This window comes from Anas acuta, chromosome Z, assembly GCF_963932015.1.
Source record: "Anas acuta chromosome Z, bAnaAcu1.1, whole genome shotgun sequence".
In the NCBI taxonomy this organism is placed as follows: Eukaryota; Metazoa; Chordata; class Aves; order Anseriformes; family Anatidae; genus Anas; species Anas acuta.
In genome coordinates, this window is record NC_089017.1 from 31,176,858 (window position 1) to 31,204,832 (window position 27,975).

The 27,975-nt window shown below is 38.8% G+C and overlaps 1 protein-coding gene across 6 annotated transcripts in view; it reads left to right on the top strand.

Moving 5' to 3' along the window:
- Nucleotides 1-279: 279 nt before the first annotated feature.
- Nucleotides 280-27,975, top strand: part of DENND4C (DENN domain containing 4C) — a 70,455-nt gene continuing 42,759 nt past the window's right edge. For 2 of the 6 annotated variants that reach the window (XM_068668071.1, XM_068668077.1), the window contains exons 1-3: nucleotides 280-413; nucleotides 20,768-21,095; nucleotides 27,197-27,449. In XM_068668071.1, coding sequence (XP_068524172.1) covers nucleotides 20,785-21,095; nucleotides 27,197-27,449 — 564 coding nt within the window. In that variant the 5' untranslated portion in view covers nucleotides 280-413; nucleotides 20,768-20,784. Of the gene's footprint in view, nucleotides 414-4,287; nucleotides 4,313-5,862; nucleotides 6,034-19,069; nucleotides 19,182-20,767; nucleotides 21,096-27,196; nucleotides 27,450-27,975 lie in introns of those variants that run through there. The other 4 variants (XM_068668073.1, XM_068668075.1, XM_068668072.1 and 1 more) reach the window with 4 other exon arrangements.

Here is a 27,975-nt window from a genome sequence, read left to right on the forward strand (position 1 = left end):
TCAGGAAAGCCGGCTGCGGGCTGGGAGGACCCTGGCACCCTGTGCACCCCCCTCGCAAGCTCCCCGCGCCCGGCCGGTTGACCTGGCCGCCGGCTGTGAGGGGGCCCCGCGTCCCTCGCCCTGCGAGGCCCGTGCGGGCGGCGGCCGGGCCCAGGGGCTCGGGGCTCGGGCGCCCCCTGTCCGCGGCAGCGGCTCCGGGCGAGCCCCGTGCCCGCTCCCCCCGTCCCGGCCGCCGCCGCCGCCACCGCCTCCTTTCGGGGCGGGCCCTGGAGCCGCCTGTAGGCGTTTGCGGGGGAGAAGGGAAGATGGTGGCCGCTTCCTCCGCGGGCGGGAGCGGCGGCGGCGGGTCCGGCTGCTCCTGAGGCGGCAGGAGCGGGGCGAGGCTCCGCGACCCTCGGGGCGGCTGCGGGCAGGTGAGCGGCCGCGGGAGGGGAGGGGGAGGGAAGCAGGGCAGGGCCGGGCAGGGCCGGGGGGGCCGGGCAGCGGGGCGGGAGGGGGGCAGGGGGCCTGACAGGCGGCGGGACGGAGCGGCAGCGGAGCGGCAGCGGAGCGGAGCCGGCGCCGTGCCCGCCTCGCACCGGCCGCCCGGCGGGGCGCGGCAGGAAGCCGGCAGCGCAGCGGGGAGCGCCCTGCCCGGCCCCGCAGCCCCTTCCCTCGCCCCTCGCTCCGGGGTTTTCCTCCTCGGCGGCGGGGAAGGGCCGGGCAGGGCAGGACAGGGCAGGAGGCGCGGAGCCTTCCCCCAGCCCCGGCGAGGGCTCGGCTCGCTCCTCCTGCCCCGGCAGCGCTTCTGCGCCGCGCAGGGTGGGGAGGGCGGGGGCGTGTTCTCGGCTCTTTTTTTAATTTTTAATTTATTTTTATTATTATTTTTTATTATTATTATTATTTTTTCTCCTGTTAAAACCCTCGCTCTTATCCCCAGTTCTGTGCTCCCCCTCGTCCGGCCGCCCGTCCCTCGGGACCATGCCCGGCCCTCGCCCCGGCGGGGCGGTGGCGCCGCGGGGAGGGCGCAGGTGGCCGGCGGCGCAGGTGAGCGCCCCGCGGGCACCTCCCGCCCTCCCTTTTCCCCATTTTTTTTTTTTTCCCCTCCCCGGGCACCCCCCGGCTCTGTGCGCGGGGCCGGGCTGTAAGGAGGGCAGGGCAGCGGCGGGGGGGCTGCCCGGTGCCCTGCTCCGACATGGAGGCGGGCGGCGCCATGGCTGGCAGGAGGGCACCGCGTAATGGCGGGGCCCCCGGGGCTTGGCGCTGCCTCAGCGCCGGCCGGGGGCAGCGGGGGCAACGGGGGCAGGCTGCCCGCGGGGCTGTCCGCAGCTCGCAGCCTCAGCCAGGCGCCTGTCAGCGCCAAGCGTCACCTTCCGAAAGGTTCAAGCACCACTTCACGTGTCAGTGATGCGTGATGCGTCTGCCGCAGAAGGGGTTCAAAACACGGACAGAAGTACGCGAGTGCACACCGGGTGTTGGCACGAGGCGATCTTCGAGGGCCCTGCCAGCCCAGGGCGGCTCCGATCTTAAATGCCTGGGCTGCGGGGATCTGCTGCTCTGCTGCCGCTATGGTCAAGCATATCCCGACGCGGGCCCTTGTGCTGGCTCCAAACTTAACGCCCGTGGCTAAGCTTTTAGCCCTGCCACACCAGGGCTTAGCTTGTAAACAAACAGCGTGTTCGATTTGACCGCCTCTCAGCTGCATCAGTGTGACTTCTGAGGGACTAGTATTCCCCTGTATTTGTAGTATTTTCTGGGCTTATTGTGACTTACAGCTCACCAAGCTAAATTTGAGCCTGCAGATGTTGCTAAAAAGAAAGCTATTTGCTTTTAATTACCTTTGATAGCTCTCTTCTTGTGTTTACCAAATTCAAGGTTAGTGAAAGTTTCTGCATCACTCTTTTAAATGTAGCATGCCAGAAGTCAAGGGAGTAAACATTCTCTGTGCTTTAGGGGGAAAAATAATGATGGAATGCAAATTACCTCATATGTGTTTGGAAAATGACAATTTGAACTTTTTCTGAGGGCCACTATAACCAAACTTAAGTGACTAATGAGACTAGCACATATATTTCAAATGCTTGTCTCAAAGAACACAGTCAAAACACACACAGACATGCACACACAAAATCCTGTTAGATAGCATATACTTTTATTGTATATGATGACAGTAAGTCTTTTTAATAAGTTCTTCAATAATTGGCTGGCTGGCTGCTTTTTACCATTCCAGTGGATCTGATATGCTGATAATGCATTCTGTCTTGAGTAGTTGTGGTGGTTTAACCCGGCTGGCAGCTCAACACCACACAGCCGTTCGCTCACCCTCCACCCTCCTTCTCTGGGATGGGGGAGAGAAATGGGAAAGTGAAGCCCGTGAGTTGAGATAAAGACAGTTTATTAAGACAGGAAAATAATAATAACAATAGTGATGATAACAATAATGATGATAATAGTACTAAGAATAATAATGTGTACGAAACAAGTGATGCACAATGCAATTGCTCACCACCCATTGACTGATGCCCAGCCTATCCCTGAGCAGCTGGCTCTCCCACCCCAGCTAGCCACCCCTATGTATTGTTCAGCATGACCCCAGATGGTATGGAATGCCCCTTTGGCCAGTTTGGGTCAGCTGTGCTGGGTCTGTCCCCTCCTAGCTCTTGCTGCACCCCCAGCCTGCCCACTGGCGGGACAGAGTGAGAAGCTGAAACATCCTTGGCTTGGTGTAAGCACTGCTCTGCAACAATTAAAACATCGTGGTGTTATCAGCACTCTTCTCATCCTAATCCAAAACGTAGCAGCCTACCAGCTACTAGGAGGAAAATTAACTGTTCTAACTGAAACCAGGACAGTAGCACAATGGAAGAATTCAGGAGGGAAACCAATATACGATACTGCAGATATCTATGTTAAAATGGTTACTAGCACGCATAGCAGTAATAGCTGTAAAAATAACAAGATTTGCATTTTCTTTTAATTGGCTTATAAATTAAGATGGACATTTTCTTAAATATAAATGGATAAGGATAACATTACATTTGGCTGTTTCTTCTTAGGTTAAGGTTGGTTAAAGTAACTGTAATGAGATCTTGGGCCACGCACATTTGTTTTCTTGCTTGAGTGTTTGAATAATCAAAGGTTGTGTATTGGATTTCTTTCTGATTAACTCTTGTAATCTCTTACGAGTAAAGATGTTTCCTTCTGTGCTAACCATCTAACTTGATCAAAATTGGGATATACAAATAACAATATGGATAGCATCCCTCTGATTCAACATGTATGAATTCTCATAGCAAGTAGCAGTGGCATGTATTGTTGAAATACAGTGCTTGGAACAGAATCTGTATAAATGTGGTTCTTTCTTTGGTCTGTCTTTGACCACTGGAGAAGTGTGTTTGGAGTTCAGCCTTGGCATGCTTTAAGGACAAATAAGTTCCAGAGGTAGCTTTGATGTGCAGATCTGTGTTTGTTTAAATATAAAGAAGGAATAAAGTCTTAGCAGAATGAGGTGGGAAAGGTATAATTGCCAAACATGCAAGAGGAAGTTAAGGTAGTCTTTCGACTGTCATGTAAAAGATCACATTGCTTATTTGTAGAGTTTACAGATAAATTTCAGTGGCAGCTACAAGCACAGAGCAATCAGTATGTGTGAAGACTGTTTAATGTCTTTGGTAGTCTATATATTGTTCTCACGTTGCAGGGCCTCCTTTCCTGATGCAGTCTTCTGAGTGGAAAAAGGCAGCAAAAAGCATCTGTAACCTCTAATTTGGCTTCTTTTTTGTTCAGAGGTAATTTGTACTGTAGAAATTTGGCTGGTGGAACTTTTTTTTTCTTGTGTTTGCTTGTCAACCTGAAGCATGTCACTGTCTTGAATGATATTCAAGATACTCAACATCTTGGTGTGGACAAACTCTAAAAATGGGGTTCACAATCATGTTATTAAGTTGCCTCCTATGCGAATTGCCATGTAGTTGTCCATTACTGCTTAATCATATTTGTAAAATGAGAATCACTTTGCTACACTGCAGCACAAGACCTGCTTTCCTCATATAGTGCTTCTGTGAGACTGCAAACTGAAGTCTTTGGACTTTGATCTACTTCTGAGCTTCCGTCTTGCTACAAAAATCATCCCTCTCACAAACTCTGATATGCAAAATTCTTGTCCTTGGTTATATAAAAATGTGATGCTGCTTTTTTCCTGTGTGGTAAAGAATTACTGTTGCTGGAAAAAATCCACTTGTGTGATGATAATGACCATGCTTTGTTTTTGCAAAGTCGTAGAGCTGAAGGCTGACATTGGCTTCTGTGCAAACAGTTGTTAGAACCTGAAAAGGTGAGTTCAAGACAGTTTCTGGGCTGTGAAATAGGTTCTGGTGGAGTGGGACTGCTTGTTGTTTAGTTATTCTTGTGACTACCTCTGTCATAAAATATGTGCATGCAAACATATTCTCAGGTTTTAGGAATACAGTTATACTGGGGCATATGCTCCAAAGTGGGATAGAGAAGAAGGCTGAGGCACAGTTAATATCTTGCTGTACTCCTATGTTTCTCTTAAATGTTCTTCAAGGGTGTATCTGGGGTCCTGATGACTACCATCGGCTTTGGCATACAGGAAACTTAAAGATGGTTTTTAGAGTACCAAAGATTATAATGCTATTCTCTGCTTATGCATGTGACTCTTTTTTGAATAGTAAAGAGTAACAATCTCAGGGTTGTTGATACAGAGAACAAGAAGAATATACCTACAATTTCATGAATAAGGTTGGGTTGCATCTCATGAAACATTCCTTTTACTTTGTGTCAGTTAAATACATTGAGGCAATTCCGCCGGACTCTTCTTTGGCCTGTCTTCATTTTGCGACATTACAGTTCCTTTCCTTTGCTCTCAAAAACGTCTCTAAAGAGACTTGATGCTTTTCAAACATCAACCAAAAGCCTGTGCTTTTCTGTTTAAAAGATGTTACAAATAGTGTAAATCAGGGATTGACTTGCAAATTAAGCTGTTCAACTCTGGCAGCAAAAGCTGAGTTTACAATTACAAGTCTCCAAAGTAGTTGAAGGTTTCTTCCTCTTGAAATTAAAGTGTTTTCCAGTTCTGAACGAATTGCAGCTCTACTACAAAAAATAGCTGTTTTTCACTAGCGAGGCAAAGAACCCCATGTTTTTTTCTTTCTCCCCAGACTTACTCATTTCAGTGATAGCTTTTGCCTTTCTAATTAATTACAGTCTTTGATCAGTAACACTTAAGCTGAAGTCCAGTCACTGATGCATTCTTCAGTGCTCCTCTTCCCCTTTGCGAGTCTTTCGCGTTGGGGCATTGTGTTACTGGTGAAAGCAAAACTTCCCTCCTAACCCAGTGGTGCTATTCCTGGTGTCACATAGCATGGCTCTAGCCTTCTTTGTTGTTCTTTGGGGAAGAAACTAGATTCTCACCCAGATAAGAAACCTGATGTAGGTTGCAATCTTGCAAGTAAGGTGTCTTCCTGTCTTGTCTTTATAATGTGGAAACTCTTTCTGCTATAAGAAGATGCAAAAATGTGGTTGAATGTAGGAAAGGGTACAACAACTAGAGAGCAGTTAGCTAGGAGCAGCATGTGATGAAAAAGACAATCAATCACTTACTGTTTCAGGAAAATCAAGAAATCGAGGCAAACTATATCTAGATGTTTAAGCCTTGAAATTTCTGCAGGATGTCTGTCTTCGTCTAATAGAGACTTACAGAAAGGAAACATAAGGCAAACTGCTGAGTCACAGCAACAGGTAGTTCAGTCAGTTACTCTAATCATTGAATGTGGCTATTGCAAAATCTGCAAACAGGTGTGGCCAGTTTTTTCGATAGTTGATCGACCAGCCATCCTTGGAAGTAACTGCAGCAGCTTGACTAGATCAGGGAACAGTTTAGACCAATGTCTTTGTTTTCTTTATGTTTTGAGTTCTTCCAATTACATTTTGAGTGTAACTGGCCCTCATGAATTTGAGTAGTGAATGACCCTAATGAGAATATAAACTGACGGATATCTGGATGTAAGTGGCAGAAAATTGTTGTGCTTGAAGGTAACGTGAACCCAGCTAAACTGAGTTTTGTGTGTGTGTTTTGTTTTCTTTTTGAAAGCACAGATGATATCTTTTCCAAGATTCCTAAAGTGATTGAAAGTATGCTGTGTGTTTACCAGATGAAATCCCTACAAGGGTATGGGTAGCCTGAGAAATGTTTAATGCATGTAAAGGATGTATCTTACAACTGTTAAGTTTTTGAAGACACTGAGGATGTGACTAAAGAGAGGAATATTTAAAGAAGTATATTTTAGGTTAGGGAGACCCATCTTTCTTGTCTCCTTTTTTCCTCTGCTGTTCACAGCGTACTTCTTAGGGAACAATTTCTAGTAAAAGCTTCACTGTAGCTGCTCTGAATTATCCTTTGAAGCTTCTCTTTCCAGGTCCTGTAGAAGGAACTTAGGAAAGCTAACCATTTGAGGTCAGGTTTTCTTTTCTGAACAGGTCCCAGAAACATCTACAAATTAAAATTTGGATATAGCAGGAGGAGGAAGAATAAAGTCACTTGCTTGTAAGCTTTCTAAATCATGATCCACTGTGATGTATAGATGTGGTTTGTTAATGAACTGAGTAGAATTTTAAAATGTTTTACTGGCGCATTATGCCTCATCCAGGTTTGTTTGCAGTTCTGAATATTAGAGGGTAAGCAGGACATAAAAGGGAGAACTTCCTAACTGCATAAGTATGTGACTGTTTTCTCAGAGTTCTGATTAAACCAGATAAAGCAAGTCTACCAGTCACCCATACAATGTTAATTTGACTCTTGAAGTTGATCCTCGCAGTTAGACTCATCAGTGAAAGACTAGACTTTTTTCTGACCTTAAAATTATGCATAATCTTGGGATGCATTCTTACTTAACTTTTTATTTTTATTTTTTTATTTCTCTTGGTTTTACCTTAGGCTTGAAGTAGTCATTCTCACTATCTTTCTGTTGTTGTTGTTGTTTGTTTGTTCTCTGGATAAAATAGGAGAAGAGCATCATTAATGTCTTCTATACTAATAAACTACATAAGCAAACTCGAAGCCTTACTGGTACAAGAAAATCACAAGTCATAAGTAGAAACAAGCTTTGCAAACAAAAAATTGGTTTTGCTGACGGTGGTGTACCTGCTCTGGGGCTTGTCTATAATACCTGTATGTCTCTGAAAAGATTTTTTTTTTTTCCACTCCTGGCTACACTGGTACAACTCTTCTAGGGAAAAACTAAGCCATTAGCATTAGGCTTAATAAATGAAGGAGAAAGTTGTGCAGGAATAGGTAAACCAAAGAGTTTCTGTTTTCAAAAACACCTAGTGTGTGCCTCATGCTTTCTTTAAAAAGGCAGTGTCTTTTTCAAACTGTGGTATATATACTTTTGCTGTAGATGTCATCTTGTAAGATAATTACATGTGAAGGCCTTAAGTTCCTTTGGATTATGATGACTCATTCACCATGAATGTAATGACTAATGTGACATTTCAGTTTAATTTAAAGAAAACAGAAGAAATGCTGCACATAGTCATTTTTATAGTTTTTATCCTTTCTTCTGTGAGATTCACAGTACACGTATGTTGTTTGCACTGTTAACGTCAAAACCTTTGCTTCTTAATCTCTCTGAACTAAGTGGTTCTGTTTGGAGGAAAAAAAAATCTATAAATAAGTTGTTCCTCTAACTTTAGACTGCTTTTCTAGCTGTTGAACCAGAACAAATCTGAGAAAGAAAATTATACTTTGAGCCTCAAATGTCTTTTGTCTCTTGAACCTTTTAAAAAATCTCATCCTGAACTGGTATGCTTGCTTGACAGAAGTGAAAATTCTTTGTTGGCGTTGGAGGTATTTTACCTGTGCTGTAAAGGCCCCAAAGCTTGAAAAGTGGCCTACAATACTTGAGACAAACTTGACGGATCATACTGCTGGTGATCTATCTATCTATTATTTTCTATTTTTCTATTATCTATTATTTTCCCCTTCACTTAAAAAAAAACAAAGAACGATGGTGTTATTCAGCAGTGTATTTTGCTCAGTGGTTATTGACTTTGTCTTGAACAGAAATCTCTGAGTTGCAGAAGAAAACATTTCTCAGGTTTTGCTGTGAACATTTAGTCATCCTACCCAGCTTTTTTAATCCTTGAGGAGTTTTCACACCTCTGTTCTATGTGTTGACTTTCCTCTAAGGGAAGATGACTGGATTGAACATCTGCATTAAAATACTTAGCTTTTGAGTTGTCCAGGTTGTTAAGTTCAAAGTTACTGCAGATGACTCTATCTGTGTTCCTTTTTTGTCAGTGCTCAGTGTTGGTGCTTCCCGCACGCTGTCAACAAATGACAGAGCGAGAAGAAAAAGAAATAAATCTCAGAATTGAAAGCATTAAAACAGTGTTACTGAGGTCTGTGTGATTTCCTTTCTTTTGAGCAGGGACTGAAATGCTCTCACTATGTAACTGTTGGCCAACCTGTGTCTTACTGCAGACAGTAATATGTTAAATAACTGCATGGTGGATTTTGCAAAGTGAGAAATTCTGAATTTCAGTCCACCCTGAATGTAGCCTCACGCCTGTGTGTATGCCACTGCAACCAGGCTTTAGTGATGGGTCTGTGCTGTTGTGTGAGTTGTGCGGGGAAATAAATCTTGCGAAAGGTTGTCTGTTTGAATTTTTTACCAACCTTGAGAAAAACAAGAAAGAGATTGGTTCTCTAAATTGAATTTGACCTTTCCAAGATGATTTAATTAGAAATATAAATGCTGGCAATAGTAAATTACATCCACAATTGTTCTTTAGGAAACAAAACTTTTTTTTTTTTTTTCTAAGGGGACATGCTTCCTTTCTTCTTAATATGTTACTAAACCAATTACTACATAAAAACATGCATGAACAGCATTCTAAAAAGGAGTGCATATGTTAACATAAGCACTTTAAAGACAAGTTCATAATTTAAACTTCGACAGAAATAGCTATTTCAAATCGGATAATAACAGTAGTATGAGGGGCACAACAGGATTAAACAGTAAATCCACGCTGTGCACAATAGAGTATGACTTAATAATCAACTTTGCTTTCAGAATCCTATCATATGTAACTTTTAGGTTCTCTGAATGGGTATTTTCCAGATTTTTAGACAGATACGTTGGATACTGCTTGTAATGTCAGCTGATGTATTTTAAAGTTATCTTTTCTTCCCTGATCTTTGTGTGTGTTGGTATATTCTTTGTAAGATCCGACTTAAGCAATCTTACTTTTTTAAAGTCTGTATAAAATCACTTTCCTGTAGATGTCTTGCCTGAGAACTTCACCACTGAGTAATACAGCATAGATATTTTGATTGTTAGATGATAATATTACAAGGAAAGTCAAAATATGTGTAATCAACCTGCACATTTACTTGCCATTTGTTGAATGATAGGATTTAATGACAGAAAGAATCTCAGTTTGCTGTTCTTCAACAGCTTTTTTTTTTATAATTGCTTGAGGAAAATATTTACTGATACATTCATCTGTGCAAGTAGTAGTATCTTTCTAATACATAATCTTTCACAACTCTAATAATCTTGCGTTTGCCACGTGCTCAGGCTTTAAAGGATTCAAATACTCTGTTTTCCTGAGTATATGCTCAGGAATACAAGTGAGCACAACAAGAAACAAGGACTAGTAACTGAGGGCTTTCAAGAGATGGAAGTGTACGTTTATTAAAATATATTGCAGAATTCAGAAAGGGGGAAAAGATTTTTTTGGTTTTGTGGTAAAAATTAGATGTTTTTGTTGCCTCACAAGTGACTGATCATTTTAGCATAAAAGAAATGAGAAAATATGCATTGGATTTTCCATAGAATAACTTTCTTGCCTGTGAATAAAAATTACTTTTGTCAGAACGAACTTTGGCAATATTTTCATGTTTATTCTGGAGGATGAGTTATAGTCATAATGAAGAGTTTGAGTCACTTCTAATGCATGCTTTGAAGGTACGCATTTTACTTGATGACTTTTATTTGTAAACGTTTTTCCATTTCCATACTTTTAATATTGAGATCCCTTTCATATCTGCTGGGTGGCTTTGGTCCCTTTCATCTGGCCTTTGGAGTTTTGGAGTGCGGCTGCATGGATCTTCTCATGAATATCCTTTAAAATAAGTTAGAAAAAGCATGGGAGGCAACTGTTGCCTGTTACTGTACTTCCTGAGGTTGCTGTGATCCGTTTTTTTTACTATCATTTATCTAGGAATATGTTAAATATTAAACGAAGGGCTTATCTTCAGGAGGTTTTGCTACAACGTTTGACAATGCAGGAAGCAGTTCTGAAAACTGAAGGCACACAGTTTCAGGCATTACACGCCTGCCTAAGCTTTTCACGCTGTGTGTTTGTAGTAACTTCATTACCTCAGCCACTTCACAGGTCACCTTGCAGAGGAGTTGCTCTGAGGCCTAGCTCATACTCTTTCCGCGCTTGCTGCAGATGTGCTAGTGCAAACCCTCCTGCAAAACCATGCTGCAGATCAAGATTATGATATGGCTGGTGCTGCATGAAGAACAGAAAGACACTTCCTCCACTGGGCTCCTTACTGCTGAAGCATAAAACAAAAGACATGAATATTCTAACTTCTATCAAGCATGTGGTTTGGGCCTTTTCAAGCCATCTTGGCAAAAGAGTGTTTCTTAATGAGGAATTGGCAAGAGGATTAAAAGACAGACTTTCTGAAGTGTTAATAAACTCCTGCCAAGCTTGAAAAGCAGCAGAGAAAGAATGAAAATGCTGATGTGAAACTGAGTGATTTGAGGCTGCCGTCAAAGGCCAAATAGAAATGTGAGTCATCCTCTTGATAACTGGGGGTGTTTAGTGGGGTGGGGATAGGCTCCGAAGCTCCGAAAGTGTGGACGAAGGAGCTTGTGTTCGATGCGATAAAGATGTCAGAGGAGAGATCGAGAGAGAAGAATGACAGTCTACAGCCTCCTGCAGCATTTTTTCCCCAAAAGATAAAAATGAGGAAACCAGTGTTCCTTCAGTGAAAAAGACACTCCAGGTCTGTGGAGCCCTGTTTACGGAGATTTCAAGAAGCATTTGGTTGATTGTGTTGTGGACCATTAGCAGAAATGAAATTGAAGGATGATTCTGGCAAAATAGTTCCAATGCTAATACTTAACTTTCAAGTGCCTGGTAAACAGAACTTGTGGGTGACCTCTGAGGTGCATTTGAAACAGAACATCTTTTCCTCTCTCCTTTCGATTTCTCAAAAACAAAATGCAGTCCAGCCCTGCCCGCTCAGAGAAGAAAAAAAAAAAAAAAAAAGGCCCAAGAAGCTACCAAAAAAGCAGTCTAGGAGATTTTGGGCTCCCAGAGGGCACTTAACCACTGGACTATTGTCTCTTGACTTTTTCTTTACTGTTTTATTTTTGTTTCAGGCTACTATATTTGGCTTTGCTCCAGCAGTTTCCAATTACAGAAAGCCTTCTCTAACAAAGAATGTTTCCAGGGCTGCAGATGTTTCAGTCATTACATAATACTGAGCATGGCTAACCTTTAAAGCTTGCAACTGGGCAGTAAGTACATTTTACAATGTACTTTTCTTGCTCTGAGAACTAGCATTGTTATCTTTCTTATTAATCTTCTTATAATATTATTATTAATTTTTTCTTTTGGACTCTTTCTGCCCAGTGTCTGGAGTAGTTATTTTCTGCTACATTAAAGAATAGTTTGGATACAACACTGATAAAACAAGATGAGACTGGTTTATTAAATGAGTATAGCTGAACTGCTTGCTGATTATCATTCTTCCCTTCTCACATCTTTTCCATTTCTGCTTTCTGTCCTTGGCAATAGATCTTCATTTACTGGTACCAAACTTGCTTTCATTGATTCCAGCTGTTTCTCTTCCAGTCCCTGTAGGTCACTTCAGAATTTGTGTTTTGGCCTCACAGTCTGTAACCACTCCAATTTTTATACCACTGGACAACTTGGAATTACTCTGCAATAGAAAAAATGAACTATAGAGTATGGCAGAGAGAGACCGGTGTAGATTTTGTTTCTTACTGCCCCAATCCTCCTCGTCAAAGTAAGATGTTTCTGAGTGGCATTTTCACGCTTGTGACCGTCCTGGGTCGCAGGATCTGTTAACTGAGTGTCATTTTCAGTCAGTTGTAATTCATAAATAGCTGTTCAAGCTGTTACTGCACAACTTCACTTTGAAAGCATTGCTGTGTTTGACACAAGCTTATATATCATAATCTCATTGGCTCACAGTTTTGCAGCAACAGTAACTGGTTTTGCTGGCAATCTCAAAAAAAAAAAATCTGACTAAAAACACAGTTAAAAAAATGTGATGTTTTTATTTCAAATATAATGTTTTCAGTAGTTTATTTTTGTCTCGACAGAGTAATTCCAATTTATTAAAGTTGAACATCTGTGACTAGTTCCCTGTCTTGATTATTTTTGTTAAAGCAATCCAAGGAATTGCACATAGGACAGGAAAATAAAAATCCAAGGAAAATTCAGGGTAATTAAAAACAATAATATATTTTGTTCAAGGGTAAAATTATTTTAAGTGGTTTCTATTTATTCCTAAAACAGGCCAGAAAAGCTGTTAGACTTCTCAATAAAATTGATGCTTCAGTGGCAGAATATATATGCCTCACAAAACTAGCGAGTTAGGTAATTATCACTTATTACACTAGTGGATTTACAAAATAAGTTTATTTCCTCACCATCCCTTCTTCATATGAAGCACGCTGTTCTGTCATTTCAAGCCAAGCTTGAAACTGAAAAGAAAAACTACATTGGAAGAGTAGAGGCACCTGTTTCCCATTATACAAGTGGAGTATTTGCTAGTGGTGCTCATGAAAATGTCAATAATAGCCAGAGATACCAAATGCCTGCCCCAGTGAAGTTTTAAAGAATTTTTGATGTCTATAGCCATCTTAAATGTTATGAAAACTAAAAGTGTGGAAAAAAATATATATTATTTTCCCCACCTGTGGTGTTTTAACCTTTGGTCTTTGGATTTTAAGTAAGTCTGCTAATTTGGTGCTGGGTTTTTGTGTTTCATCAAGTTGTAAAGTGCAGTTTATTTTCTAGTATTTCAGAAGCTTAACACAAAAGGGGTTTTGTTCTCAAACATTCAGTTTGCAGAACTATGTTGCTTAACTTATTTCTAGAAGTGAGGGTGGGGAGAGAAGACAGGTTTGATCTAATTGTTTCTAGGCTTGGTGCCTTTGTTTCCATAGGATTTTTTTTACAAGAGGTGGTTTGGTGTGATTTTTCTGATATCTTCATAGTGTAATGCCCTAATCTACTTTGAAGGCATTAGAAGACTTTCCTGCCAAGTTGATTGCATTTGTTTTATGCCTGAATTTTATGCATGGAAAACAATCAGGTACACAACCAGCTAGTATGAAGTTAACTTTTGTTCTTCTTTGAATATGTGCAAATTTCCAACAATCTAGCATAAAAAGCCATTGTTTATTACTTGCAGTACCAGACCTGGACCCAACTTGTTTTCTGTGTGAAGTTCAATTACCTGATAAAAGGCCATGCCATAAGAATAATTCATTAAATGGACATGCCTTTTGTCTTTCACCTTGTCCTTAAATTTGCTTTTCATTTTAACATAGTCTTCTATGAGATAATCAGCTTGTAGCTTATAAGGTCCTTCAGTTGTGCAACCATTACATTCTCAAATGTTTACTTGAAAACTGTTATGAAGGAATGGCCCTCTATTTGCATATGTGCATGTTCAGACCCAGTCTCGGGTGACATGCAACCATTCTTGTTCCACGGCTGGTTCTGTTAAGACAGGTAGAAGTGGGGCATTGCATGTCTACAAAGTTATTTTTGCAACTCGAGATTTTTAAATGATCTTGTGATTTAATCAAGAGACTGCAACTGCTGTTACATTTCATGATTTATGACAATGTGTTACGCATTCCAAAAAAAGAGTCTTTAAATGCACATCTAGGAAGTATTTTTCTTCTGTTGCAGATTGTACGCAGCTAATAAACAGTGGACTACATTTTTTTTTCTGTTTTAGTCCTGGTCGGTATTAATGGTATGCTACATTACTTTACCTTTTGTTGTTAATAGATGTGGTGTGTTCTTAACGTAAAGTGTGCTTCGAAGAACTGATAGAGACATGTCTGTACGATTTCCCTATGTGTTGCTAATGACATTTAAGTGTTTGATAAAACTGCATTATTTAGGATGAACTAGTTCAACATTGTTTAATATTCCAGTTTATAATGTTTTGCTTTGTAGTAGTTTTAAACCATCATCTGTGATGCACGTGTAAGGCCTGATTTATGTTGTCAAACTTGCACCAAACTTGGATGTATGGGCTAGAGCTGTATGCTTGTCTGGGTACAAATGGGCTTGCTTAGAAGTGGCGAAGTATGGACTAGCATGCTGATGTGAGTGATATTAGTGAAGATATGTTGGGATGGACAAACAGCAGGAATGCAAGCTCTTCCGGAACTTGTGTATATTCCAGTACGTTCTGGGTCTTAACACTGCAGCATTGGTGACTCTTTGCATATGCTGCTTACACTTAGGACTTTCGTGGGTACATCCGTGTGCTAAAATCACATCTGTATTTTGTGTTAAAAAAAAAAAAAATATTCCAAACAAGTTTTGATTGCCAACTATAGTCCATGATTACATTCCTGTTTGCTTTTCCAAGTGAATTTGATTATTAGCACCTGCCTCTTAAAATCCAGTTAAAGAAAGACTAAATCTGAGGCACATAAAACAAAAGCAATCATTCTCTTTTCTTGAATACAGTTAACAATAAGAACTACCTTCACTGTGTGCTTTCTGGGGTTATGAAATACAACTAGGGAATAGTCTAAAAAACAGAAGAAAGCAGTACTGTTGGTGCAATATTGTGTTGTCAATGCAATATTGTTGATGCAATTACACCTCAGTCAAGTTCTAAAAAAAAAGTTGTATTTATAGTATTAGTACACACTTTATAAGCAATGGTAGTTTCAGTCCTTTCACAACTGTATTGCTTTTTTTTTTTAATTTTTAATAAATGGCCCTAGAGATAAAAACTCCTAGGTGTCCAAATCCTCGCTGGCAGTCAAACTTGCTAAGTTCAGGCCCTAAGGTTCTACCTTCTCCTGTCCAAAGTAACTTCTTCACACAAATATTGCCAACCCTTTATCTTTACAGCTGCTGTGAAATATTACTTAAAGATTTTGGCATTTGAAATGGAGGAGCAGGGGAAAGCTGAAGGCTTAGTGCATCTTAGCTGTACCTCTGCTGTGTATGACAGTGGTTTATCTTCTTCAAAGACATTTATAAATCTTATTTTAACTTTTTCAGGTCCATTTTCAGTTCTAGAGTAGCTGTTGCCACTTCACTTCAAGAAGAGTGGTTGTCTTGCTGATTACATGTTTAAACTTCCTAACGTGTATGTTTGCTGTGTAAGGCTTTTAATGTGAATCAGGGACATTACCAAAGTGACTCCTTAAAAGAAATTTTGGACTAGTTGCTGTGGTATAAAGCTGAAATTTAAGAAGCATCAGTGAAGATTCTTTTATACAAATGGGAAACAAATTGTTCTTCCTGTTCCGTAGCAATTACTCTCAGCACAAGATAAAAGAAATCGCTGTATGAGTAAAGAAGAATAACCAGATCTCTCCCCCTTCTGTACTACAGCAAAGAGCATTTCTTTTTGAATGTTCATAAAGGTAAATAAACTGCCCATATCTTTTCTCCCTACTGATTAGTACACTGGAAATAATGGAGAAGTTACAAGAATAAAGACTTGGTTACATTGCTTAAGCTCTATACCGGGTAATGGGTTGTTTATGGTAGTCTTTGTGTGGTCTATGAAGATTTGCCTAGTGCAGTGGTTGAAAAAGCATACTAAATTTTCTCTCGTACTTGGATTGTAGCCAGCAAATTTTCCAAGTGTTGCAGATGACCTCCTGACACGCTGCCTTGTATCCAACCACTAGAGTCTCTGTCTTTTAAATTAGTTTAGTGAATTCAGTATCCTGATCTTTCCTGATCTTTAAGCCAGCTCATTTTAGGAATAAATCCAGAGGATAGAATGTGCGTACATTTTTCTTCTAACTTGTTTACTGCCAATAGCCAAGTATAATTCGTTTACACGACAGAGCATTTGTGTAGAAGTCCTGAGCTGTGTTTAACATCTATGCTTAAAACTCTTAATTGTGTAGGCTGATTGCCTTCAAAATCTGTCTTTCAACCACAGTCCACAAAAAATGCTGAAGTTATTCTAGAGTCTGGAATGAAACTTATTTCCTTTGCAGTCTTGTTACAAAAATATTTTCTGTTTTGAGGAAACTATGCCATCTTTTATAAGTTCTTCAGTCATTTACAATTGAGTAAATTGTAAATAGTAAGCAGTTTCCACTCATTGTGGTTCTTGGAGACTGGTAGCGTCTGAAAGAAGATAGAAGTAAATAGATTGCAAAGTTGTGTTAGTCATTTATCACTTGCAGAAATATCTTTAAACTTTCAATTCTTTGACCATCGGTTCATCAGTATTTTCATTTAATGACATTTCTGGACTTTGATTATATTGAAAATAGGCTGAAAAGCTGTCATTTTATTTTTGTGATTTAGAACCGTAGAATATGCTGAGTCGGAAGGGATCCACAGGGATCCTCGAGCCCAATTCCTGGCTTCACACAGGACCACCCAAAAATCAGCCCATGTGTCAGAGCAGTGTCCAAATGCTTCTGGAAGCCCAGCAGGCTCAGTGCCTTGACCACTGCCCTGGGGAGCCTGTCCCAGGGCCTGACCACCCTCTCAGCGAAGGACCTTTCCCTGACACCCGTCTGAATGTCCCCTGACGCAGCTTCATGCTGTTTAGGGTCAAGAATATCACAGTTATGACTCTTCATGTGGGTGATGAAGGGAAAGGTGGTAGGTTTGGGGAAAGATTTGGTGTATCTTACAAGTCTTCAGCTTTTTCAAAGACGTGTTAATTAACAGAAGTACACTGCATTAGGAAGCAGTGAATTGAGTTTTTCAGTTGCTGGAAGATTTGCATGTGCCTTTTCTCTAAAACTGTTTTCTCTCAGATGTTAGGCTCTTACTAATCTGATTTCATTTATTCCTAGGGGACAATTGCTTTGAATTTTGAAACAGAGTTTTATAAAACAGAGTTCAACTTAATTTCATAGGCTTTTTACTGAGTACAAAATAAACTTTGGAAGAAAATTTAAAATTCAGTTTGTGTTTATTATACATAGTAATTTTTCTGGGGAGGTAATAGTGTTCTCAGAAAAGAGTAAATAAGGGGCTTTTAACACCACGTTGTTTTTTCATGTTTTTTCTATCGTTTTCCATCAAACACCAAGATATCACCAAGGTATCATTTATTTATTTATGTATTATTTTGCAGAGGAATGGGATGTCAATAAAAATGACTAGATTTTTAGAGTTACAAGTTTTCCTGTTGGCTTTGCATGAGTAAGTTTCTGTATATCACAGTACTGATAGTGGACAGCATCTTTTGAAATTTCAGTGGGGAAAAGTTGTCATGATTCTACAAAATTTATGATAAAAGGTCCTTTGCAAGTATGTTTGTTTCCTTGTCAATTGAGAGTAGTGTTCCTGCCAATTTTTGTGTGAAGTATTACAAAAATACTGGAAAATAGCAGTGAATTCATCTTGCTGCCCTCCAAGTCATACTTTTTTCCCTGCAGTTCAGAAAGCAAAATATTCTCAGACTCACTGAAGCCTGCTGAAGATCTGTTCCTGTTTGTTTTGGTGGCTGTCTGGTAGTTTGTAGCTTAGCATGTATTTACATTTATACAATCTTGCATTTAAGAAGATGGCAATGGCTTAATTAAGAGCTATATATTCAAGGTCTCATTTGAGAGATCCTGTTGCTTTAAATCTCTCTGAAATAGGATAATATGTTCTGGAAGAGCTGTGCGTATTTGAAACTTTACTTATCCTCGTGGAAAAGGAAAGGAACTGCTGTGAGTGTCTCAGAACATCTTGGAAAACTCCCCCAGTGTTGTGCTGACACAGGAGGCTTCTGTTTCTCAGCTGAATTGTCTGGTGACTGACTTCTACCTGCCACATGTTACAGAGTTTCTGTGAATTAAAACATAACTATGGCTAAGAGAAAAATATAAATTTGTACTGAGGTGTGTGAACTTGGAGTGGGTAGTAAAAGACCGGATCACTTTAACAACAATTTTGTTTTTAGTAAAACCCTTTAGATGATGCCAACCATTTTGCTATTTTTAGCATCGTGTTCCAGTAATTTGGTATCACTTATGTCAAGTGCAACCAGTACTTTCCACAATATGAGATGTTCTGGCACGGGACTTGCCCTTCTTTTAAGGGGAGCAGGGAGAGGTTGGTTTATTTCCTTATTTATTTTTATAAATCTATGAACAAGTCCAAGCATCTGAGAGGTAAACTGAAATATCTTAGACTGCGCAGTTTTATGATTAATCCAGTGCAAGTCCGTGCTGCTGCTGAAAGGGGCATTACACTGCTGTTTGTGCTGACATGGTGAATCACTGGAGAGCTGCTCTGGTTGTACCCTAAGCAGTCTTTGCCAGGTTAGTGTTCAGCCAGAGTAGTTCTTGTTCCAGTTCATTTTTGGTTGCACAAACTCTGGTTCTGGTCGAAAGTAAAGGTGGGAGTGAGCAGTAGCAGTATGAGGAGAGATTTTTTTAATGGAAGCACTAATTTATGTGAGATTAAACTGAAGCCATTAATCCCCCTATTTCATGATGATTTACTTACCTGTAAAGAGCTTTTTCATTGATTTAGTGTTGTTTATGTTGGTAAGAAGGATAAACTGTTCTGAATTGTGCAGTTGAAAGTCATTCAGAGGCTTAACAAGGAGTTACAGCTTTTGAGTCATCTTATTGTTCTTCAGGAGACCCAGGCAGAGAACAGTTGGTGAGATTGAACATACCACATTGTTCCTGTTGATTACGCATCCATGTATTTATATGGATAAGTGTCTATATATTTATTTATTTATTGACCAGAGAACTCAGTCATGTTAGTGCTGTACCATGATGGCTTTCCCATTTTCAGGGTGGTGCAACACTTTTGTGTCTCTTCCCAGGATGTGTGTTTATGGATTATCCTGTAAAAGCTGTTAACCAAAGCGTTTAGAGAATACTAAGTCCATGTGAGAATTACTGTGGGAAAATATTACAGAAGAGAAGTCTTCTAAGGTGTGTAGGCTTCATTCTTTCAGATGGATTTGAAAAGTTGTAATTTCAACGTTAGCCAAAAATTGAGTTACTCACAGTATAGATGTACTTTAAATTTGCATGAGTATGAATGTCTTATCCCCCCCCCTTCATCTTGTTCTACAGCACCGTGCAATATAGAGGTTGGTGCCTTAGATGTGTATTCTTACGCTAACATTTCTTAGTAAACATGCAGGATGAATAACTCATTGTTTTTGTGTTTTTTTTTCTTGTTTTTTTCTACAGCTGTCCAATCAATGCTTTTGATAACAAGCTCTAGAAATCTTGTAAATTGCAAAGAGGAAAGATACCTTTTCCTATATGACTTCAGTAAGAACAGAGTAGGAACTGGAGGAGAAGGCACGTTGCAAAGAATAGGTTTATACTCTTTTCCTCAAACCACCTTTCTGCTAATGGAGGCTAGTGTTTATGCAATTATCAGAGCAGTAAGGATATTTTAAATGTGAGACAGTTCTCATTTTTGATGCACTTAATGAGTAATATTCATGGACCACAACTCCTTGGCAGCTAGGAGCTTGGAGTTGTGGCAGACTTGTTTTCAAAGAGGAGAGCCAAGACTTCTGGTCTTGTTTACCTGTATAGATGGGATCCCCAGAAATCTGGTGACAGAAATAGGGGCATCTAAAAGAAGGTGTCCCCCACCTCACTGAAGGGGTATGGCATTATTCAGGTTTTTGCTTGGCAGATGTTATTTAAATAATTCTCAGTCGGCTTTTAAAAGGATATTTATTTCATGAAATCCAATACTTGTAACTGTATTTGTGAAATTTAAACATAGTTTGTCAGCCACTTCTGCTGTTAAGAGAAAATTGTATTGCCTATTTTAAAATCAGATGCTTAGTGAACATCTCTGGGTGTTGGGAGAACTCTTTCCAGATCTGGAATGTGCAGCTGAGCAATGATGTGTACAGCTTGATCAGCTGATGAAATGTGGGTTTGGATGTGTGATTTCTGTAAATGATTTCCAGATGTTATACTTGCCAGCTGAATGTCTCAAGACTGTGCTGTTAGGTCTAAATTATGAAACAAAATGGATGAAATGTGCAGATGATAAACTAGTAAGCATATACTTTGAATTGTTCTGTCTTCTGAAGGGGAGGGGAAAAAAAGGCAAGATTCTGTAGTCAAATTACTCGCAAAGTAATGCCAGAAAAATAGAGATGCTTTTAGTTGGGGGTATGTGAATTAATTTAAGGCCTGTGAAGAGCTTGAATGGTCTAATAGGTAATGCCAAGCAATTTTCTGTGTAGCTGCTGTGTTAGGAACTTCGAAGGAAGAAACTTAGGAACTTAATGTTATTCTTGCCAAACCGTGTCTATTATGGCACTACAACTGGAATCTAATAAATTACAAAATTATCTTTTTGAGCAGCATAAAGTAAAGTTTGTTTTGGATTTCCCTACAATTTTCTTGAAATCTCTAAAGCCTATATGGAATTTTTTGATTTGCTGAACCATCTTTAAATGTTTCAAATTCTGATACTTGTTTAGGGAAGGGATTTATCTTGAAAGCAGACTATTTGATCTCTTTCTCTTTGTTTTCTCCAGGAAGTACTGGCATAACCATGATAGAAGACAAAGGTCCACGAGTGGCTGACTATTTTGTAGTGGCAGGGCTCACTGATACAGATACTGCAACTCTCCTGGACCAAGAAATAAGCCGCCAGGAAACAAAGTCAACTGGTCCAAAGGCTCCAATTACTGACATTGCTGTGATCATTAAATCAGCTGGTGAAACTGTCCCAGAGGGATACACCTGTGTCGAAGCTACCCCTACAGCCCTTCAAGCCAACCTAAACTATGGAAGTCTTAAGAGTCCTGAACTTTTTCTCTGCTACAAGAGAGGCCGTGACAAACCACCTCTTACTGACATTGGGTGAGACTTTTGTAACTATACTTCAGTAACGTAACTACTCCTGCAGTAATGATCAAATCTTATTCTTCACAGATGATGCTGAAAACAGATGTGAGAAAGCTTCTGAAAGCATATGCATTTTGAATATATACTGTTTATTGTGTTTATGTCCATGTAGCATTTTCATATTGAAATAAGTTCAAAAACATGTCAGTCTTCTGGTGAACTTGCTTTTTAGAAGGAATTACAGTGTTTTAGATTAAAATTATACAGTATTGTTTTAGTTTAAAAAGATATTATGGAGCAAATCAAATATGCGAAATCAAGTTCTCTGCTGCAGTTTTGTGAAAGGTAAGAAAATAGTACAAAATTGATGTATAGAAATGGTATAGTTCAAACCCCAAACTGTAGTGTTTCATCTGGAAATGATGACTTGAGAAGGCAACTAAAATATTGTCATGTGAAAGTCACTTCAAGGTAATTGATAGATACCACTTAAAAATTGTAGAACACTGAAATAAAGATCTAGAAATTATCCATTTACCAAGGATCTTGTAGCCTGCATTACTATCAGATCGCAGTATTTTTGAGGTTGCTTACAAGTTCTGACATGATTGTCTGCAAACGCTTGATTGATTATGTAGTCTCTTGACAACTCTAATCAGATGTGTATTCCAAAAACCACATTTTTTTGTCTGATGCGTAAGTTTCTGAAGAGTTACTGGTACTGTATTTGAAAACCTGAAATATATCTTACTGTATTGCAACAACATGTCCATGGTATTTTTAAATTCCATGAAATTACTTAATATTTTCTTGCGATTACCTGCAATAATTCTTAATGATTATACTCTCACAACCAATAAATCAAAACCTTTTTGTCCTTCTCCAGAAATGTGAGCATTTTTTTCCATGATGTCTAAAGCAGAACTTGTGGTTTAATTTGTAAACTTTCAGTGTGGACTTTCAGAATGGAGAAATCTGTTTGTTACTTATCTCCAAAACTTCTTTAATTCTGAAATTGCAGTCTTGTATGCCCATTTCTAGAGTGTCTGAGACTGCTTTTTGCAACTTGCAAAAGCTGAAGACTTTTTCTTTTTTTTTTTTTTTTAAAAAAAAACAAAGATTTAGTCTTTCCATTATAAAGCTATTTTTTTTTTCCTATAGAATTTGGTAACTCTTAGCTCTGAAATCAGTACTAGCAGTAGAGCTGATCTGAATATAAATTTTCTGTCTCTTGTTTTCTTGAGATGTCAACAATTTTTCGTATTATCTTACATGTGTGCTTGGCTGCAAGTTGCTGCTGCAATTGCTTTTGGCAAAGTAATTTTGGGAACATCTGTGTCTCTGTAAATAGTTTTGGAGGTATATAGCTTAATAAACTTGGACATTTGTTGAAGTCAGATGAATATACTTGAGGCTTTATCAAATTAATATATCTGTATAGTTTCTTTATTGAAAAATGAGAATTTAGACTGGTAAGCTGTAGAAAATAATAATAAAAAAAAAAAGCAGAGTGGATGTGACTGAGTGGTGTGGTTGGTCATTAAGAGTACTGGAAGTTTAGTGCCTAATAAATGACGGAGGACCTTGAAGCTCTGAACTAATTTTATTACTTACAGAATAGTGGGTTAAGTATAGGTATTCAGGAGCAAGATCAAAAAAAAAAAAAATCCCCCAAAGTCTTGAGGTACTGAAGATTATACTTTGTGATACTAGCATCTCGAGGTAATTCTCCATCTGTAACAACTCATGAAGCACTGCAGAGTTGTCTGACCTGCTTATATAGAACCGTTACTTATCCAGATTGGATAAGGATGATGTAGAATTGCTGGATAAAAAGAAAACAGAAGATAGGGGAGGGAGGGATCATGACTTCTACAATGGTGGTAAACTATGAAAGGTGTGTGGTTTTCCTTATTAAATAAGCACTGAAAAGTAAAGTAAAGAATATGTCTGTACCAAACCTGTAAGTTTACTTAATTTTGTTTGTAAGTTTAAGCATGTCAAGCACAACGCCTACATGCTCTGCTTTTGACCTCCAGTATATGAATGCCAGCTGACAAGTAGAGTCAAGTCTGGAAAAAACTAGTAGTGAAATCATAGTGATGAAATAAGTTATGTGATGAGATCTGTGATCTGAGGATCATAGTTCGAGTTGTATAATTAACCTCATATATTCCAATTTCATTTCATCTGGGCTGTCTAAGCTGTGTTCTAATACTCTTTGGTGAAATAGTGATTTTAAAGTAGTTGTTTTCCATGCGTGTGACTGAAACTGCAAGATAACAGTTATAATGAGATTTGAACGTGTAGAGTTTCAGCAAGCTATTATGAACTTTGTCATGTAATTCAAAGTTTTAACATGAGGAAAAATTAGTAGAGGGGTAATTCCTAAAAGTGATACTTAAACCAGTAGTCTCCAGCAAATGCCTTTATGGAAGGGACTCTGCTAGTGCATGTGTGTTTTCATGTCCCCCTTAACTTTACAATGGATGCTGGAATTGGTTTCACAGGGAATATCTGATAAGCAAAACAGGGAAATAGTTGACTGACTATGAGCTTCCTGGGCAGATACACTGTTTTCAATGATGGGTGGAAAACTGTTGTGTTTGGCAAGTAGCATTTATTCTATATTTTGTTTTACACAGATCTAGTTGGGGTGTTATACCTAACAAATAATGGCAGGCTTTTTCTCTCTGAGCAATGATGCGTATGTGTGTTTTCCCCATGCTGCTCCTGCTGTTTTGCAACTACATTCAAGAGATAGTTGGAGCAAACTTTTTTGTAAACTTCGGTATGTTCAAATAAATGTGGAGTTTGGGCAAGAGAGTTAGTATAAGCGAGGCAAATGTACAGTCTGAAGGCTAATTTCTTCTGTTCTCTAATACTTGTTTTTTAATTTAAAAAAAATGTGTGAAATGATGTTTTATCATTGAACCTTAAATATCCATTAAGTCAGCTGACATGCTGAATGGATATAATAAGTAGAGGAAGATTATATCCCTTAAAAGGGTCAAATCCATAGTTAGATGCTGTTTATATGTATACATATATCATAGAATGGTTTGGATTCGAAGGGACCTTAGTGAAGCCACGTTGGCTGTCATCAATCCTCCTTATTTTCCATGTGCCTTTGCAGTTTCCAGGAGGATCTGCTCCATGGTCTTGCCAGGCACAGAGGTGAGACTAACTGGCCTATATATGTATATATACAAACAACTTTTATGTAAATGTTACATATACTGCTTTAATACAACTACTTATAAAATAACATACGAATATAAAATAAATGTAAATGCTTACATTAAATCTACGCTTATGGTATTACATAGAAAATATACAAGTTATAGTTGTAAATAAATGTGTTTATAGGTTAATATGTATCTTTACAGCAGAGTTATCTTGCAGTTTGAGTATTCAAATAATTATTGATAAATGTATGTATATATTTTTTTTCAGGGCTATTTTTAGGGAAACAGGTTAAACAAATGCTGTTTGGAGGAAGAGGGGAGATGAGAGCGTGCTCCACTGATTCTGTCATTTTTCTTGTGTTCTGTGTTTCTGTGCCTTCTACCCTCTTTCACTCCTATCCCCAGACCTTCCTATTCTTCTACTGGTTCTTAAGCTGAAGGATCTGTAAGCTGGTAGTGAGTTCCTGTTGCAGCTGCTCACGTGCACGCAGTTAAACTGTGTGCCATTCCTCTGAATGTTGCATTTGCTGTGGTTGTTTTTTAGTTGGGAGAATAAAGGTTTGATCCTAGGATAATGATCCCTAAGATCCTTTTCATATGTATAGCTCTAAAATTCAGTACTTTAAGCTTATATGCCTGCAAATAATTCAGCTACTAGTCATTCTGTTACTTTCTTTCCAAATAGTTGTTGCCTCTTCTGGAATGTCAGGAAAAATGCAATTTGAGATTTGCTTTGGTTTAGGTGCAGTGGGACTTTCAATGGGGAGAGATCTTGTTGAAGTGTCAGTTGATAGGAGTAGGAGGGAGTTACAGAACTGGTTTCTTAAATGGAAGAAAAATTTGACAGAAAAATGCTTTGAAAGTCTAAGTAATTTTGCTATTTGTAACACTTACTATAGAAGAGACTAAAGAGCGAGTCTTAGATTTGTTGTCTAATGCAGAGGTTCTTCCCTTAATGAGTAAGTTTAAAGTTAGGTTACTTCCACTGTGCAAATTAAGAAATACTAAATTTCTTTATTAGATAGTTAGTGGTTCTGTGCCATGGATGCAACTCATTCTGTGTAACTGCTTTCTGAAAGTGTTCATGGGAATATTGATTGAGCAAATGCTTTTTTTCACTAGAGATATATTTTAGGAAAAAAAAAAGTGAACTTGAGGTTCAGAGACCATACGAGCAAAAGGAGGATGTTCTCAATAGCCATCATGTTCCATTGCTCCTTAGAGCCCACTAGTGTGGCAACTGCAGTAGGGTACTTGGGTACTTGGAACAGCTTAGGACCTAAAGACCTAACGTCTAGAGGAAACTGTAGGTGACATTTTGCTTGGACTGGAACTTCACTGATAGAGTATGTTGTAGAATAGAAGTTGATAGAATGAAGTAGTAAGTAAGGTGCGCTTAAGATGAGGACAAAAGCTGAAGCAGGAAACAAACCTTATCCCGATCAGTACTAATTAGTCTGAAGGCAGACACTGGGAAGCTGAAACAAGTAGCAGCAAACTTATTTTCATACTGAGGGTTTGTATGTATAGGGTGTCATGTTAAATATTTCATGTGTCAGTCTGAATGTTCTGATCTGAATCATTAAAAACATTGGTTATTTTGAATGATCCATGGGTGTTGGGCTTTTTTTTTTTAAACTCCCTACTATGTGTGAGGTCAGGAAATGGTACATTTTAATACCTCTGTTGGTGTATGTATAGAGATGAGGGCTGCTTTTTTTTTTTTCTTGCTTTTGAGAGGAGGTGATTGAACTGTTGCAGCCTTTAAAACCGGTCAGCCCTTTAGCTTTTAGAAGTATTTGCACAAATGAAACTCTACAGTCTTTAAACATCTCTCTGAGAGTACTTGTAAACCTTTTAAACTCAACTGCTGGAATTGTCTAATTAATCTGATGTTCCTTCTTAAAAGCTGTCAGCTTACAAATGTTCTGGAATAGCTTTAAATTATTGAGTTTTAATTCAGTTTTATTTAGATTTAATGTGTTTTAACCGAATCTGACATGGGGTATTAAAAGATAAGTCTCCACTTGTCATTAGTGTGAGGCAGTGATGTGAAGAGATTACATAGTAAACTCTATGCATACACCTGAATGAAGGAGGCCTGACAGCTGCACATGGCTTTATTTCTTTTTCTTTGTTTTGTTTATCCAGATACATGTTTTTTCTGTGGAATCATGTTTTTTATATTCTAGTTTAAAGATGGTCAGTAATCTTCAAGGGGTTTCTAAAAGCTTTGTGGTATATTACTTCGAAAATTCTGGGAATTGCTGGATCTGTATAAGCTAAAAAAGTTTTTTTTTTTTTTTTTTTTTTTTAACATGATAGGACAAGGGGTAATGGCTTTAAAGTAAAAGAGGGGAGATTTAAATTAGATGTTAGGAAAAAATTCTTCACTGTGAGGGTGGTGAGCACAGGTTGTCCAGAGAAGCTGTGGATGCACCATCCCTCAAATATAGAGATCTAAGCTAGTGCTCTGGCCAAAATAATCCAGATAACATGTAAATGTTGCAGTATGGGTATGTGTCATGTATTCTGGTTTCTAGGAATACAGGAATAACTGTAGTTGTTATTTCTTCCTTTTCTGTAGTCCAAAAAGTTATTTTTGTGTGTCTGTTTTTTATTTATTTTTTTTGTTGTAGACTAAGAAATGTTAGCCAAACTATGAACGTGAATCCTTACTGGTTTTCCTTTTCCCTCCAGAAACTGATGTGGGAAGCAGACTTGCATATATTGTTGTAATTTTTAATTTTATTATTATTGTTATTGCCTTTTTAATTTTTTTTTGAAGTTATGGAAATAATTTATAAGAAATACTCAGATCTGTTGTGCTAGGCAATTGCCACTGAGTGGACTATTTCTGTACATTTGCTTAAGTAATTTCATATGTACTTGAATGTGTGTAATATTTTGCTTCCTTCCTGTCTGCAGAGTTCTGTATGAAGGCAAGGAACGTATCATTTCAGGCTGTGAGGTGATTCAGGCTACTCCTTATGGTCGCTGTGCTAATGTTAACAATAGCTCAACGTCTTCTCAGAGGATCTTCATCACATATCGAAGGGCTCCTCCAATACGACCTCAAAATTCATTGGCAGTGACAGATATCTGTGTTATTGTTACCAGCAAAGGAGAAACCCCTCCTCATACTTTCTGCAAAGTTGATAAGAATTTAAATTGTGGCATGGTGAGTATTTAAATGTTAAGTATTTTTACCTTTTTTTTTTTTTAAATTACAAACAAACAACAACAAAAGAAAACAAACAGAAGGAGCACTTTGAACTTTTCCTAGCACTGTTAAGATGGTGTTCTCTGGCTGCATCATAATTGTTTCATTCTATATACCTCGTGACTTCAATTTTGTATTATGTGTTACACTGATTTTTTTTTCCTGTTGTACTAGGAATTTTTTTAAGGAGTGATTAATACTTCAGTTTGCATATTCATGTCTGGGTACTCTCTAGGATTTTTGTTTGTTTGATGATGCTAATACTCATAGGATGAAACAAAAATTATTTTTCTTTGTTATTATTAAGAACATCTTACAAAGATTTGTAAGAATGATCATTACTGCTTACCTTTTTTTTTTTAACGTTTGCTTGTATTTAGTCTGGTTTGTGTTTGGTTTTCTCAGGCTGAAGTATATGATTTTTTTCAAATGGTAGGCAAACTGCACAAAAACTATGCAAATAGACAGTTTATGAAAATATATT